The following is a 16,983-nucleotide window of genomic DNA, read 5'->3' as shown; positions in this document are numbered from 1 at the left end:
TGTTGGCCAGGATTCGATTTCGGAATCCCAGAATGCTTGAATCTCCTCGACCGTTCAGCCGTTCTTAATGAAATTTTCAGTTTTTAAATAACTTTAATATATTTTATATTATTTTTTCGGGTCGTAAGTCCGTTTGGCTAATCATAAATATTATTAAAAATTTATTGATACATAAAAGCTTTTAGTTATTATCGTTATGGAAGTAATGATCCAAATGTTGTTAATATCTTTATTGATGCCAGATATCATCTTGCAGTTGGGACAAATCATTTTTCTTTTCTTCTCTTTTCTTAAATTCTCCTCTTTTCTAAGTAATTCTACTATTTCCTGTCTTTGTGTATATGGGCGCATTCCATCATGGCTATTTCGCTTTAAGTAAGTAGCGCTAATATATCGAGGTTCGCAAGCGCTAAAGACAGAAGTTAAAATGTCTGCCACCATAAATTATACGTATTTTACGTACTGCACTTCAAATGAAAATGTTGAAATCCCGAAACGCCTTAAACCTCAATTACCAAGGAAAAATTTGTGATCTGTATATGAGCGTACGACTTCCGCGTACCCAAAACAACGCAGAAGCATGGCACCAAAGATGGGAAACTTTAGTATGAGAATGCTCACGTTGATATATACCGACTGTTTGAAAAATTTCAAATCATAACATCACATATAAAAAAAAAAGAAGAAAAATGTAACAAATATAAATATTCAAGCTTTTCTTTCATTTAAAAATCACCATACTCTCACCGCCGTTTCAGATTAGGTTTATTTAGAATATCAATTAAATAAATTTAGCCATTAGATTTAAAATTTTATATAAAAATAATATTCTAATAATTAAAAGAACACAAAAATTATAAGTATAAAGTAAAATATTATCGTTATTTATATTCCTTAACACATTTAAAAAAATTTTTTTTGTTTACGGAGTAAAAATTCATAGAGGAGAACCACCGAAAGTGAAGTGACACCCGGTGTTAAAGTTTTAAAAGTTGATAACTTTGAAATTGATTATATAATTGATTAATTTGTATAAACATGGGTGATGTGCTTCTGTTCGTGTTTTCTGTTTTTGATACTGGAGCTTTATTATTATTGACTGTTTATGTTGTATCCTTTGCCGTGAAGTCACTCAAGTTTTTCAATGCTATGACAGTTATCTAATACAATTTTATATGCTAATTTATATCGAAACGTCATAAAATATACCCATGTTACTCATTCACTAGCCTGTTTACTAGGAAATCAAGCATAAGTGAAGCATTAGCAACTAATGTGTGGTGTTAATTAGTATTCAGCAACTGAAATTTAATAGGGTTTTTACTGATAAATATTGAGTTTAATGTACAAGTGTCTATGCATGTTAGTTGTATGGAGAATGAAAAAGCATGCAGATAACTTTTGTTTGTATTCTCATCCTCTAGCTTTGTTTACTGGATACTTTCATCCGTTTTGACAGTTAGAAACGTGGAGTAAGTATGCATGGAGCGGACGGTTTCTATACTCTCTGTGCTTTAAAACTTGTTCGCTGTGCCAGAGCGACCCTAGCAGCTGGGGTGATGATTAATTTTAATGTGCGATGCATTGGTTGGTGTGCAAAAAACATCTAACCCGTCACAATAAGCGATGCATTGATCGGTTGGCGTGTACGCCCCAACCGCAAGGATAGCTCACAGCAGTTGAACCTCACTGCCATTCCATTTATACTTACTCCATGGTTAGAAACAGTCCTCGATAACTATTTTTTGATCTTTGACCGTTGGAGTTGAGCAATTCTATCTTCTGTAAACAAGTTAAAGCAGTCGTAAACCCAAAAACAAGAAACGGCCACTCTATTATTATGTATTCGCTAGTAGCTGTCGTACCCAAAATAATACGAATGAATAATCTGTGTTAGTTGTAAACGTGGATTTTTATGGTATATTAAATTACACCTTTCAAAATATTTTTTTTGTACGGATTGATGTATAATCCGTGAAAGTTTGCTTGCCGTCTTATAAGAACGCTGTTAAATATCCTTTACGTAAAAAGAGGATAAGTTGTACGAAAGTATTACTTTTTGGTCGGAATGGTTGCGCAAATTGTTGATATCGGTTATCTCGACTCGGAATCGAGAGAGAATTAATGGTTAATTAGAGTTTTATTTTTAAGAAATTTTAATTTCTGACTTACACTTAATCCTGGATTACGAGCAGAATGTTTTGTAAGGGTATAGCACAAACTATATTTATTTACAGAGTAGGGTGTTAATGGAAGAGAGGAATTTTTAAATTGTCTATAATATTATATTATAATTTTCTCTATAGTATATTAATTTTGAAAGTATAAGGATGGATCAATAAATAACCAGCCAAAAACAACAACAGGTTATTTATTGATCCAATCTTATAAAAGTATGAGCTTTCTATTAAGAGCATTCCACATAATTATTCTAATTACTGGTATATATCATTGGAAGATTAAATTAGTAATGCTTATCTTGAAAACATGGTTACTATCTTTTCCTATGTGAAGTGTTTACGCAACATAGAAGCATTTCATTATAAATTTAAACATGATTTTTATTGCAAATATTTAAAATTTAATATAAATTTAAAGATGATAAACAATAAAGATTGCTAGAATGAAATAAATCTGCAAAAGTTATAACGTAGATTAAGATTTTGGTTAAATATTATTATTATTAAATTGATGCACAGATCTTTATAATGAATCCATAATTTTCACATTGTTCCATCTCCAATTGCATATAAATTTATTTTAATGCAATCATATTCAATTATAGAAGCCATCTTTCAAATGATGAAGTTTTAACAAAAGCACTTGAAGTACAGCATGTTTCGTGTTTGCTACATCAATTGTATTAACTCCTATAAAGCATTTTCATTGAAATTTTAGTAGCGTTTTCTCCTGTTTTGCTAGACAATCTTTCTTTTTCATTAAACATCGGAAACTCTATGAGAATGACAACTGTTGATATTGCTTAACAGTTCAAAGAAAGCAAAGATAATCCTGTATTTGCCTGTCGTTTGCATTTCAAAATTTAAAATATTCTTTCACATTTAAAAAAAAAAACAGTAAATAAGGGTTAAATGCTTGTTTATATGTTGCAAAAAGTGGGAAAGAGAAGAGGTAAAACGTCTTCTATCTTGATCAGGTTTTGTATAGTAATTCATTAAGTTTGGTCTCCAGGTGTACCACTATTTAAGTACGAGATTTCAGAGAGCTCCACGAGGAGGTAAAGATGAGTTGCTTTAACTCATTTTGGCCCACTGGACTTTATTGAAGTTCTCCACATTCAACATCGATTGAGATGTTGGAAGAAAATTATTTCTATTAGAGTTTTGCTTGTTAGTAATAGAAAATTGCAATTATCCTTCTTGGAATTCTGTAAGATTTGGTACCATTTTGTAAGCGTAGAAGAGAAAATATAGCTACTTTGAATGCAAGGCAATGTGTTTTTCTGGACCGATATAACTATAACAAATTCTTATTATATAAAATAGAATGTTAGAATAACTACGCATCTGAAAATAATAGTAACAGTGCAACGTGTCATAATAATTAAATGATTGAAATGATATCAAAATTAAATCTATCCACTATATTGTATTAAAAGAACAGTGTTTAAAATTCGTATACCGACAGTGAGATCATCGAGATGCATTTGGGATTTATATAGAGATAGAGCTGGATGATAAAGTAGATATATCAGAACATAGACTGTTAGTGCCTATATGGAGGGAATAATTGTGAATGTTAGGTTTAACTTGTCCAGATTTCTCGAGAGAGTGTTTTTAAGAGCAAAAGTAAACCTTTTGCTCTTAAAATTTCACAATTCAGAATTTACTGAAATGTTATGTACAGTGTAAAATTTTACGTATTTATCGTTAACTTATACGAAAATTTCATTCCTTAATTAAATATTCAGGTAATTGCTCTTTCAGATTTGGAATGTGATTATTTAAATGCTCAGCAATGTTGTTCAAAATTAAATAAGGTAAGTGAAAACAAAATCAAATCAGATGAGATCTTCGTCGGTATTAACACTATATGAACGTATTTCAGTGGGTCATACCAGAAACAATAGCACAAGGAATTATTTCTGTTTTACTACTAATCACTTTTCATTGGTTCCTTTTTCTTTTAAATATTCCTATGACATCCTGGCAAATTTACAAGTAAGTAAGTTATGTTTATAAATACTTTAATATATAATACTACATAATTTATATGCCACCACTTTAAAATCATTGTAATTATGTTAACGATTATCTGAGAACTACGGCGACGTACGTCAATTGATAGAGTAATTGTCCAAGTTTTGTCTCCCATCTGTATTCAAACATGTTATCTGATACTTTTAGGAAATGCCGCAAACAAAAGTGTCGACACTGCAAGAAAGATCTTTGTGTTCTGCTATTTGCAAAGCCAGAATCACGAGAAAGCTACACGAACTGTAGAACTGTCTGATGTGGGAGGAGTGGTGACGGATAAGCCGTAGCAAACGTAGAAAGAATTTGAGTATTAGTTGGATGTGTACTGTTTGACACAAGATGCGCACATTAAGAAAATGTAATAGGCAAATGCAAAACTCGGGACAGTTTTCCAACATTTTAATGTATATTACAACATTCTTGGGTAATAATTAACATAATTACAATAATTAAAAATGGTAGCATTCTTATTGAAAGACTTTGTATTTAATGCTTCGTAATTTCAGAATTCTCACCATACCTTCGGGAAATTTCGGAGTATACGATCCGACGGAGATCCATAATCGTGGAAATTTAAGGAAACATTTGAGAGATTCCATGATACGACTAGCATTTTATTTGATCTTCTTTTTTATTTATCTTTACTGGTAATTTTATTTATTTATTTAATATAAAATAATAGCGAAGAAATTTTATCAAATATATTACTATTTCATTATATAATTAAATAACCAAGCGATTTCATTAAAGTAAATTTATACAAGTAACAAGGGAATTTAAAATATATTTGATACATTTACAAGTGAGCAGTGCTCATGTCTGAAACATTTGTTAAAAGAACACGGTTGCCTAAGAGATGAATAGGAAAAATGTAACCAAATTTTCACCAGGAAGACTAGTTCTAATAGACTAGTGGAGATAAAGGTACAGGGAATCCAAAAAGTTATTGTGCAGTGGAAAAAGTTTAAGTAAGATTTTAATAAAGTGAAGTTTTACGTGCAGTATTGCTTTTTCTCCCAAAGCAAATGCTGGAAATGTCTCTCAGAGGCCCAAAAATCTGGGGAGTGAGATCCAGAAACATAGTAGGTCAGATTCTGTGGGAGAGTTCTAGTTTTTGGAAGATTTCTTTGCCAATTATTGTGATTGGCAAAGAAATCTTCCAAAAACTAGAACAATCTGCGAGCAAGCCATAATGACATCTACCACAAAGGGGAAAAAGTGTAGGACGTACAACTTATGGGTCTCATATGCAATGCCATACATATAACAAATTTCTCATTGCACGGTAAATATTAAGACACCTTGCTTGAAAAATCCATTTTTCGGTGTTTTTGAATTGATTAGGATAATGTTCAAACTCTTGAAAGTCATAACTAAATCAACATTTTTAACAGGATACTTGAACATTGTTATAGAATTTGAATTCGAATGCAAATTTATGCACATTTTTAGTATTTTGCGCTTGCAGATTTGGGCTTAATTTAATTGCCGAATCAATTTAAACTCGTAAAACAAGCCTAAGTTTCTCTGCTAAATCCAAGTTGACTTCAAAGATAACCCCATTAATGTAGTAACGAAAATTTAGTTTAAATGCAAAGACTTGGATTATCATCTGTTAGCCTGGAAATGATTGATTTAAAAGTAGTTCAAATATTTTTAGTTCTAATAATCATTACAAATTTAAAAAACCTTTATATATTTTTAATATTTTCTTATCATTTCACGTAATTTTAACACAATTTCATGTAAAAATTTCACACGCAAATTTTATTTTGTGTTTCTAAAGCAACTCCTCTGCAACTGTGTTTTTATATAACTATTGCTCAATCAGAAAGCACTTGAATATCTGTATTAAAGTGTGCCTTTAACTGTCTGTAAGTTTCATTTATAATTATGAAATATATAATGTTTAATTGTTTTTATAAGTTATACAAATATCAAAGAAATTAATTTCTAACATGTCATTGTTTGATATACGTGGTATCACTTGTGCAGTGCTGGAAAGGTCTCCTTTGTCTCCGGATAGATGTTTAAATGGACACTTGTACAATACCGTGCATAGGCGATCAACAAAAATACCCCACTTAAACATAGCATTTCACTGTTGTAATAAAACTTTCATACCAGTCACAAAAACAAGGGGTTGTAAAGTGGTAATCACACTTTGCAGTTTTTAGCTCTGCAGGCAACTGTGACTATGTTGACTATTACCATTAACAACTTAACTGACAAAATGACATTAGAAAATACATACAATATACAATTGATGCCAACCTTTCCTCGAAGGATCTGACGTCAACAACACGATATTAAAAATTCCCAAAGTCCCGAGGATAAATTTGTTGGTGATTAAATCAACAAATTTATCCTTGGGACTTTGTTTTAAATATCTGCGTGTTTCATCATCCTGAATATTTAAAGTGATAGCAAATTGGAAGACCGAGTTGGAATCACGCTTAATAGAATTGATCGAAATCAAAAATTCTTGTGAAATTTCTTCATTAAAATTAGAGCTTTTCTCTTTTTGTCAAAAGATGTAAAGGACGGTTTAATTTTTTAAATCTTGCGACATTTTATTGTAACCTATACTATCGACCGTTACTAGAATTTTACTGGTCAGTTTGTAACTATGTTACGATTACATACCGTGACCACCGATTCGGCACGAAGATTGTAACAGCAACAGCTGCCTGTATGGCTGAAAATTGCATTGTCGCTTAAGGAAATCTGTTATATTTACTACAATCGTCATATCTTTTAAATTATTTCAAAAAGTAATTTAAATGACAATAAAGCTAGTGACGGTTGCAGAAAAACCGAAACGTTCCATTGACGATAAAGTTTCCTTTGATTGCCTTAAATGATCAATACCGTGTCGAATCGTTAAAATCTAAAAAATTTTTGGCGAAAATTAAAATAAAATGACGGCTTTTAATATCACATTATCGCCAAAATGAAGTGCATACATAATTCGGCGTTTCTAAAATTTAACGTCAATCGACACCGATAAAAATTTCTCTCTAAAGAATGCATTTTACTATTAATAACTTAAACTAATTTAATATTGCGCATTGTTAAATCGATTAACTTCTATACTGTTATTAATCGAGTAATCAAATTATGAAATAACTCGTCGTCTTTTATCTTTCAGTATGATCATCGCATTGCTGACGAAATCTCCCGGAAACGCCGCGACCGAACTCTAAATCAAAATTTGGTCCAACTTTCTCTTTGTATCCTCACGTACGTGCATTCGATCGAAGACTTTTCTATGTATCGTAAAACGAATCAGCTATTTTTACTTCCCAAAGTTTTGTGCCAATTAGTGTACGTATGAATAATAAAATAACTTAATTTTTACATATAAAAGTAAATATTATGTATCGGTATTCGCATATCAGTTTCCGTGCGTTCGTCGTCATTAATATCTAATAATTTACCGTTTCTTAACGGCAGATAAATATTTGTAATTGATATACTTTGTTGTGTTTGCCTCACAGCATAAATATTTGTGAAGTGTGTGATTTGTTGTAATGATGTTAACTAGACAACCGACAGCTTATAGAGAAGAAAAATGTCATACTAACAAAATATACAGTACTTTAAAGTTCGAACGGCATTTTTGTTAAATTCAAAGAAAAGATTTCTTCACAAAACAGTATGTTAAGTGCCTTAACATATCAAATAAAATTTGCACGATAAACATCTCGACAAAAGGACAAAATTTAAAGTGTATTACAATGTTTTGTCAGTCCATATTGTACAAATTGTCAAATGACTATATTTTGCTCAAGTGCAGCTAAGGTTTGTCAAAATATTAAAAGTTTTCCATAGATTTATGTGCATTCTGCCTCTATAATTAAAGTTTATAAAGCAAACAATTCCCTGCATCTATACTTTCCGAAATAAAATATTTACAACTAAAACACGAAGCCGGTCGCAGGAAAAAAATCATTTTTATTTTATCTTCTCTGCGAATGTTTTTTATGACTTCTAAAAGTTTGGTCTGTGCAATATTTTATGATTTCTCATTTTTTACGATCATTTTTATCACTTGCTTTTTTTATAATTTGAAAAGCAAAAAGATAAATTTATACAATTAATACAAACACTAAAATAGTGTGGTCGAGATTACAGGACGATCTCAATTTATCCATTAATCACTTGCTATCGAGACCTTAGGGGACAATTATTGAAAGAAGAAACAAGACGACGACAAGTGTTTTTACACACAAACAGATTAAATGCCAAAAATATTGTCGTTCTTTTAATCTATTGTTTCCGAATGCGTACGTTGATCTAATCGCCGAATGTATCTTTGAATTTTGTTTTGTGTTCTATAAATTCAAACTTGGAAGATTCAGAGATGAGCCAGTCGTCAATTTTTAGCTTCTTTAACGAGTCGTGGTGCTTTTCGGCCAGTTTGAAACAGTTTCAAGTTTTCATTTCTTATGGTTTGCAAAAATTTTTCATTTATTACTATTGTATTTTTGATGTAAAATTAAATTTTTTTATTATACAATGTATATTTGATGTTGTGGTTATCCTTCTTTCCGTTCAGAGCCGTCAAGAGCTTATTTAAGATCTGGAGATAGAGCAGGTTCCTTTTGAGCAATTAAGATTGCTTTTTATTAATAAAGAAACCTTTAAAGGTTTTACTGTACAGAGGTTTTTACTAACAGAAAATAAAATTAAGTTTATAGTGGTGGGAATCACTATGGGCCCAAGGAAAACTTCCCTAGCTTTCCCTCTTGACTACCCTGTCTCTAATCCCTTCTTATTCGTGAAACCTTTGTTTTGGCAACTGCATATTTATCAAATGTACTATTTTACAACATAATCTGTAGGTCCTGTACATGCAATAGAATTTGCTTATTGGACTTGCTGAAATGGATAGTGGTAACATTAAACAGGGTAAGTGAACAAGACATTTGACAGAAATTCTAGTTTTATTGACTGATTAAGTGGACATGTTAAAATAATTAATTCTTCTACAACTTTTATTACTTATTATGTAATTTGTCTGGTACTGATTGTCCTCAACCATCTTTAACAACAGTTAACATATTGAAGAAATACCAACAATTAAAATTATTAATGTTTAAAGCACTTAACATTTAGATTGCTAATAGCAAGGTTGAAGCCAAAGTTTTAAATGCAAAAACGTGTAAGTTGGACGTTGAGCGCTGCTTTCCTGTAAGCCTAGAAGTTTGACAATGGTGTTTGGAAAGTCGGTGGAACGCCATTGTCAAACTTCTAGGCTTACAGGAAAGTGGCGCCGAATGTCCGACGTACACGTTTTTGCGTTTAAAACTTCGGCCTCAACCTCGCTAATGACTGCTTCTTATCGGGTGCACATTGAAGCTGACGAAGCTTGGTAAATAAGCATTTTTATAACCAGTAATCATATTAAAGCATATCAGCCATTTAATGGTAACAATATCTGAAGTCATTACACATCAGTAAATTATTTTCAACAAGTTAACGTGCAGTGTCATTTTCAGGCTATATTTAACACTACAAATGTCACAAAATTGTTTACCTAACAGTACTATTGCCAGTCAACACGACTGGTGTAAAAATGTCCCATTTATTTGTGTCCAAAAAAAGTGTCAGTCATATATTGCACATTTATTATTATTTTAAGTAACTGACAAAGCAGAGCTTTATATAAAACAAACAAAAATTATTTAGTTTATAGTTGTAATCATGAATTTTCCCTTTATATAGCTGTATACTGTGCTTTAGGTGTTGAATAAGTCCTATTAATAGATTATAGTCACAATAACTAATATTAATAAAATGTATAATACAGCGGACCTGTATAAACGTGTTTGAGCTTATCGCCCGCGCTATAACCGAGTGCGCGGTATAGTGAGCAGTGCTATAATGAAGGTCCACTGTAATTGTTAATTATTGATTCTAGGTAAAAAAACAGTCATGAAGGCACAATTATGTGTAAGGAAGCATTAAAATTTTTAAGCTTATAAAATCTTGTTCCAGTCAAATTGACAGTAAGACACTTCTAGTGTTATGGCTAATTTAATTATTAACATAAATAAGACTCCGTAAAAAGAAGATTGTATAAGGAAGTTTTAAAAAAATTCTAGTACGGACCTGCATCTATTGTCGGGAATGCTTAAAATATTGCTTCGTATTTTCTAGGAAAATGAAACAGCTCTATAGCAAAAGAATGTGTTTAAAACTGATCTAAATGTAAAATAAAAAATTGTAGAGATTGATCCATTTGACCGGAATAAGAAATTCGATCGACGTGTAACACGACACGGCAATAGACTCGTAGACTTTACGTGGCAAACTTTGACCTCAAATATTTGTCTATAGATCAAATTTCAAAATTCTGGCTTTGTCCTGACATCAGCTTTGCCAAGTTGTGCCTATTTACAAAATATGTTTGGTGATCGTGCAGTTGCTTTGAACTTCGATCACAGACGAGACACTTTCCGACTCATGCAGGGCTCCGCTCGACGAACCTGAAAATGCTAGGACCAATTTTTAAGTTCTATTTTGATTTTTTAAACTTTATTAAAGCAAATAATTATCTGTTAGTTACAAAATTTGGTCTAAAGATAGGCTATTGTACTTGATTGCTTGCTGTTCTCTCAATTAGTTGTATGTCCTTAGGAACTTAGCATAAAGTTGCTATTGAGAACAGATCATACAAGAACACTCCTTTTGATGTAGATTTATTTTCTATAATTTAGAACGGATATGCATTTCGGGCTCTGTGCCCCTCTTCGGTCCTTATTTTATTGTGTGTATCGGTAAACACGAAAAATAATTATAGCAACAGCTGGAATAACTAGTGATTAAAACAAAAATAATTTTATTTCTACAGTTTTACTTATTTTACCCCATGGTTTTAATAATTAGTTATTCGTTATTCCAGCTGTCGCTATAATTTTTATTTAATTTTTACCGATACGCATAATAAAATAAGGACCGAAGAGGGGCACAGAGCTCGAAATGCATATCCGTTCTAAATTATAGAAAATAAATCTACATCAAAAGGAGTGTTCCTGTATGATTTGTTCTCGATAGCAACTTTATGGCTAAGTTCCGAAGGGCATACAACATAGGCTATTGTGCTCACTTTTAGGCAAAATTTAATTAGCATTAATAAAACCCAAAAGTAATCAGGAAATTGTTTCGGGCTTTGGTTATAGCGCAATCAATTTATGTAACAAAGAGTCCGAGATTTCGAAAATACTTTTATTACTTTTTCGCGCTCCCGTGTCTCTCCACCATATGCAAGAGTGAGAATATTTTATTAAAATTAGTTTCTACTAAATAGCCATTCACGATCATCCCTTGAAGAATTATACGAACCGTATCTTGATGCTCATGTAGCTGATATAAAATTAAGGAATTTTATAAAAGATTCGTCAGTTTTTTACGTCGACGAATTTTTCTTTTTTAAAAAAGGATACGTGTTGTTCATTCTGTAAAAAAAAAATAATAAAAATTAAGAGTACGTATTTGAAATACAAAAACAAAGTTCTTATAACTGATAGAATACGTACCACGGTATTGAAATATTTATCCAAAGCTTCGACGAATAACTGGATGAATTCATAAATAGCAAGTTCATTCTGAAGAAAGATTAAAAAATAAGTACATTTAATTAAGTTTAAATTAATTTATCTAATAATAGATTGCTCAGCTTTATATAGATTACAAGTTTAAATAAAAAGTATAAGGTAAATATGATAAAAATGTAGTAATAACTTATGATGGCCAGATGGTCTGGATGGTTAAAGTATCGGCCTACTGATCTAGGGGTCCAAGATCAAATCTGGCAAGCAACGTCTCGGGAATTTTTTGTGGTCAGTTTACACTGGATGCATCGAGCCTCTCTGGCCCACCGGTGGCCAAGCGGTTCCATTCCCCAAACACCGGGAGTTTAGTTGTGGGTTTGCGCCTCCCAGGTTTTCTCCATGTCTGTAACGCCCGAATATGGGCCAGTTACCCATAAAAAGAGCTCCCGGAAGGCAGATCGCTCAAGTGTTGCGTTGCCATAACTTAACTAAATGAATAAACAAAGCATTGAGCTTCTGCATCACTGCTCGGTTGCCTCCACTGCGGACCCGGCCAAACACACGGCGGGTATAGGAAAAAAGGGTCCACCTAGTGCCTACTGGGTGAAAAGAGCTAACACTTTAAGTATTTTTTAAAAAATATACAAAAATTATACTAACCTCCTCTTCATCCGTTCCAACAATGAAGAGAAGAGTGTTATATTGACGATGGATAATTTTATATTCCTTGTATTCGAGAAACGAACACTGAAAGATAAAGTATTAATAAACATTAAAACTTTGATGATAATTTATTGTTTTTTCTCCTAAAATTAAAATTAAAAGTATAAAACATATTTGCTGTTTAATTGAACATTCTCTCATTTCATAATTCAAATCAATAAGAATTACATAAACAATACACAATCAGCGCCGTAACTAGCCTTTTATGCGCCCGGTGCGAGCTTCTGTAACTATGCCCCAAAACTTGGTCCAGGTCATTTCTACGCCCCCCGGGTCTGCGCCCTGTGCCTGGACACCACCCTAGTTACGGCACTGTACACAATAAAAGTTAACAGATGCATATTTACGATCAAATTATCTCTGTCTTAATTCTAAAAGTCAAAATACTAATTGTAGACAGTGTCATAATTATCTTTTTATCTGTGCAAGGTTTTATTTTTAGGCCCAAATTTTTGGAGGGAAAAATAATAATAAAATAACCGCTTATAAATGTTCTTTTGTATGAAAGAATTATACGAGATCATTCGCAATTATTCAAAATATCAATACAGTATATTTGGCAACTTTTTTGACATCCTATAAAATATTCCAGAGATCAAAAAGTATTGGAAATGGTTCAATAAAATGCAAGATTTATTTCGTCCCCTTTCAAAGTAATCCCCTCCCACTGCAATGCAACATTCTTTCTATTCCTCAAAAATTGCTTTAAAGTTGTTTTTGTGAAACCCCTTCAGATATTTGCAGCAAATTTTGTTATACGGCATTGATTGACTCAAAATGGCGACGACAAAATGGTAATTTTAGTCAAGGAATCAAGAAAAGTCACACGGTGCTACATCGGGCGAATACGGTTCTTGCGGAACTGTATTTATTGATGTTTCGGCCAAAAATTCACAAACGAAAAGAGCATTGTAAGCAGGTGCATTATCATGGTGCAAAATCTATGAGTTTTTTCACCATTAATCAGGCCATTTTCTAAGAATTACTTTGCACAAAAGACGCAAAGTACTAAAATAATATTCTTTGTTGACAGTTTGGCCAGTCGGAAGGAACTCGTGATGCACGACACCACACAGTGATTCTATATATGCAATGATTGGTGATAGTTGTTCAGCACTTGACACAAGCCCAATTTTTGCTTATTTTTATTATTTACTCGGGTTTATATAGCAAAATGAATGGTTTCACTGAACAGAGCTATAAAATAAATAATAAAGACAGGGTTGACAATAAGTTCCAGTCAGGTGTTGATTCCATCCCATCGCAAGAGTAAGAGGTGGACAGATCACTTATTTATATTGGTGTCGCGGCTAGGGATCTAGCAATGTGAAATAAATAACACCAATATAATATCAAAAAGATGATGGCCAATACAGCACTAGCTGCATGTGTGGAGGAGGATGGAGTTCAAGATGACTTTTGTGACGAAAGTATATTACATCACATGGCGGACAAAGCGCGATTGAAACATCTCGAGGCCTTTGAGATATACAAGGCAATAAAGAATGGCAAAGCAATTAATTTCAAAGAGAATGACAGCTTGGCAGGTCTTTTGATATCTTTGCACACGTCTGTTTTTGAATTTTGATTTATTTAAAAAATATGTTCTGTCGGTTTGTATTCGGAAAAACCTGATGATGTTCAGCGTAGACAAATGAAAACATCAGTGTCATAAAAAAATTTGTTTTTTAACTGGTTTCGTTAGTGTTTTTGTGTTATTTGTTACAAATATGACCAATTTGTGTTGTGGTTAATACTGAACATAAAAAGTCAAATTGAGAAGCAAACAGGCTCAAGCACAAGTAAATCTTTAAGGCTGACAGCCATCGATGCCCTCATCATTCTGTGTTCCCCTTACAATACAGTTTTAGTGCAAGTAATTGGTACTTTGCTATTATACCTAGAACAGAGTAATGCTCATGCTTTACAGACAGAGGAGACCCCTCCTTCTCCCTTACGAAGAGGGAGATTTGCCTGGCATTTAACCAAGCTGTTGGTCCACAGAACTTTTATTACTTTCCATCAATTCCTTTCAGTCCTTTGAGTGCTGCTCTTTTGTTGGCAGACCAGAGCGCACGGAAAGTATCACCCGGCTATGTTACGTCCTGTTCTTCGCCATCTGATCGTAACCTCATAAACTGGTAATAAAATCACAACGAAACATCTACACATCTTCAAAACTAGAAAATGTGAAATGACAAATGACAATAACAAATAAAAATTCTCATTGTCTGACCCATCTCGAGATAGGACGCACGACCTCTGCTCTATCTTCACCATCTTGACCTTTAACCACCAAAATTTAACAGCATTAATGTCCTATATATAAAAATAAATCTGTCATTAATTTCAAGAATGGAGTTAGATGAAAATCAAGATTGGATACATAAAGCTTATTTTAGAATTAAAATATGATTAAAAACTGCAGTCCAGCATTGTGATGATGTCACAGTGAGTATAAATATCACTCATAAAACCAAAAATTCAGCTCATAGATCAAAAAAAAGTGAAAGGAAAATAAATGTCTTCAGGTTAAAAGAACAAATTTGGAAAGTGAATGAGAATGAAATAATATAATTTAAAATATGGAAAGTACAACACCTGATTAGCAGTCAACAGTCATGCGGTTTCACTGGAATGTAAAAATAATTTTAAATTTCAAATAACATCCTCCAAAATTTAATATTCTTTTTATTTCCAGTGAAATCATAAGACCGTCGACTGCCAATCAGACATCTTTCTTGTCATATTTTAAATTATAACATTCCATTTCTTGTTTGCTTTCCAAATTCGTTCTTTTACCCTGAAGACGGTTGCTCAAGACAATTGAAGACATTTGTTTTCCTTTCACTATTTTTAATCTACAAGCCGGATTTTTGGTTTTATGAGTGATATTTATACTTTTCATCCAATTTACCATGTGTTTGTCACAATAAATAATTACTGTTCTTTTGTTCATATTCTAAAACTGACACCACACTTTTATTTTAATTGAATTATACAAATTGTTTTTCACTCTACTTTGTGGAACTAAGGACTTTTTCCATACCCATCTAAGAAGGAGTATGCCACACACACAACGAGGGAACTGGGTGGTGAGGATGAGACTTGACACAGACCATGTCCACCCAGATTCAATCCTAGGTCTCCCAGTGTGATAAACTGGCACTAAATACTTTAACCATCTATATAAATTTTTAACAAATTATTGTTTGAATTCTGACTTTATACAATTGACCTGTTTTAAGCTTCTGGATTCCTAATAATCAAAATGATGATGATTTTCAATATAATATCTGCTTTAATACTCTATATATAGAGTATTAAAGCAGTATTTCCTATAGTCAGCAAATTGGTTTATGGTATATGAATATAAGAATATTAAAGCCGAGGTTTTGTTCTGAATATCCAATTCTACATTGATTGGGTAAGAAATCACCAGCTTTTGACTGATTGATTAGCAAACACGAGCCAATAACACATTGTAGGCTTTATTGATCACGATTACATCCGACGTGAGCCTGCCTGACCCATAATGGGATCATCTGGATTGGATAAAGAAGATTAAAGACGGCGACCTCCACGGTTAAAGTCAAACTTGTAGCTGGCAGCAAAGAAATATGTTTAACTGTCGATAACGAAGAGTATTTAAAAAACTTATAAATGCTAAGTAAAAATATCATTATTAATATATCCAACAAACCAAGATGGAAAAAAAGTTTCAAGAGACAATTTTGCGAGACCGTACGACACGAACGAAGAGCATGCACTTTCCCATTTTGTGAACAATTCAATATGATTCGATCCTACCCGTACACTTTCCACAGACTAATGCATGCGACAGAAGCGATCTCTATCACGCAGCAAAGAGCAATCCAACCTTACAGATCGAGCCGTCCCGAACAAAAAGTATACGCACCCGTTTTAACGAAATACGAACGTTTTCGACCGATTTTGTTAAAACATCGCAACCGAAAGGACTCGGGTCATTCGTCACGTATCTTGTGTTACTGAACGGTCCAGCTTGCAGAGAAGTTTTTTCTACTTATTTGAATATAATAAATAAACTTCATATCCAACAATACTCAATGCTAATTAATTAAGGTGATTTAAAAATGAAGAACATAATTGTTTACAATTGAAATCCTGTAAAAGTTAGAGCTTACATCTTTTTTCAGTTGTAGAATGTAAATATTTCTTACTAGATGATATAATATTTTTAAAAAAACTGAAAAAAAATCACCTTAGAGTCTCTAGCAGAAACACACTTTTTGACCACATCAGACTCTAATGCAGCTCTATCACTTTTATCTACATACTGGAAGTAATAAGAGCTGCACAGATTCTCTCTGGTACTGACTATATACAGGAAATTGATCATATTTAAAGACAAATTTCAATTAAAATAGGATATCGACGAGTAACACGTGACGAAGAAAATGCTCCATTTCACTTAGCTGGCAACACTTGGCCTTCCACTGACG

At 32.6% G+C, this 16,983-nt stretch overlaps 2 protein-coding genes across 2 annotated transcripts; one reads left to right on the top strand and one right to left on the bottom strand.

Moving 5' to 3' along the window:
* The first annotated feature begins 935 nt into the window (after positions 1-935).
* On the top strand, positions 936-8,054 carry cnir (cornichon-like protein). The gene is made up of 5 exons (XM_067284503.1): positions 936-1,110; positions 3,932-4,000; positions 4,069-4,181; positions 4,724-4,864; positions 7,369-8,054. Exons 1-5 carry the CDS (start codon positions 1,039-1,041, stop codon positions 7,421-7,423), a joined length of 450 nt encoding a protein of 149 aa, XP_067140604.1. The 5' UTR covers positions 936-1,038; the 3' UTR covers positions 7,424-8,054.
* Positions 8,055-11,436: 3,382 nt separating this feature from the next.
* On the bottom strand, positions 11,437-16,973 carry LOC136986839 (AP-4 complex subunit sigma-1-like). Its single transcript, XM_067284461.1, has 4 exons — positions 16,743-16,973; positions 12,437-12,523; positions 11,762-11,830; positions 11,437-11,680 (listed from the first exon to the last, which is right to left on the bottom strand). The coding sequence occupies exons 1-4, from the start codon at positions 16,878-16,880 to the stop codon at positions 11,624-11,626; spliced, it is 351 nt and encodes a 116-aa protein (XP_067140562.1). The 5' UTR covers positions 16,881-16,973; the 3' UTR covers positions 11,437-11,623.
* Between the last annotated feature and the right edge of the window lie 10 nt (positions 16,974-16,983).

The sequence above is a fragment of the Centruroides vittatus genome, unplaced genomic scaffold (assembly GCF_030686945.1).
Source record: "Centruroides vittatus isolate TY-2023 unplaced genomic scaffold, ASM3068694v2 scaffold_1209, whole genome shotgun sequence".
NCBI lineage: Eukaryota > Metazoa > Arthropoda > Arachnida > Scorpiones > Buthidae > Centruroides > Centruroides vittatus.
This window is presented reverse-complemented; position numbering and strand designations above follow the sequence as displayed.

Coding starts and splice junctions, on each gene's coding strand:
- cnir (XM_067284503.1), top strand. CDS start 1,039: ATGGGTGATGTGCTTCTGTTCGTGTTTTCTGTTTTTGATACTGGAGCT. Junction 1,111..3,931: donor TATTATTGACTGTTTATGTT/GTATCCTTTGCC, acceptor TTAAATATTCAG/GTAATTGCTCTTTCAGATTT. Junction 4,865..7,368: donor TTTTTTATTTATCTTTACTG/GTAATTTTATTT, acceptor TTTATCTTTCAG/TATGATCATCGCATTGCTGA.
- LOC136986839 (XM_067284461.1), bottom strand. CDS start 16,880: ATGATCAATTTCCTGTATATAGTCAGTACCAGAGAGAATCTGTGCAGC. Junction 12,524..16,742: donor TTTCTGCTAGAGACTCTAAG/GTGATTTTTTTT, acceptor TTTATCTTTCAG/TGTTCGTTTCTCGAATACAA. Junction 11,681..11,761: donor ATAAATATTTCAATACCGTG/GTACGTATTCTA, acceptor TTTTTTTTACAG/AATGAACAACACGTATCCTT.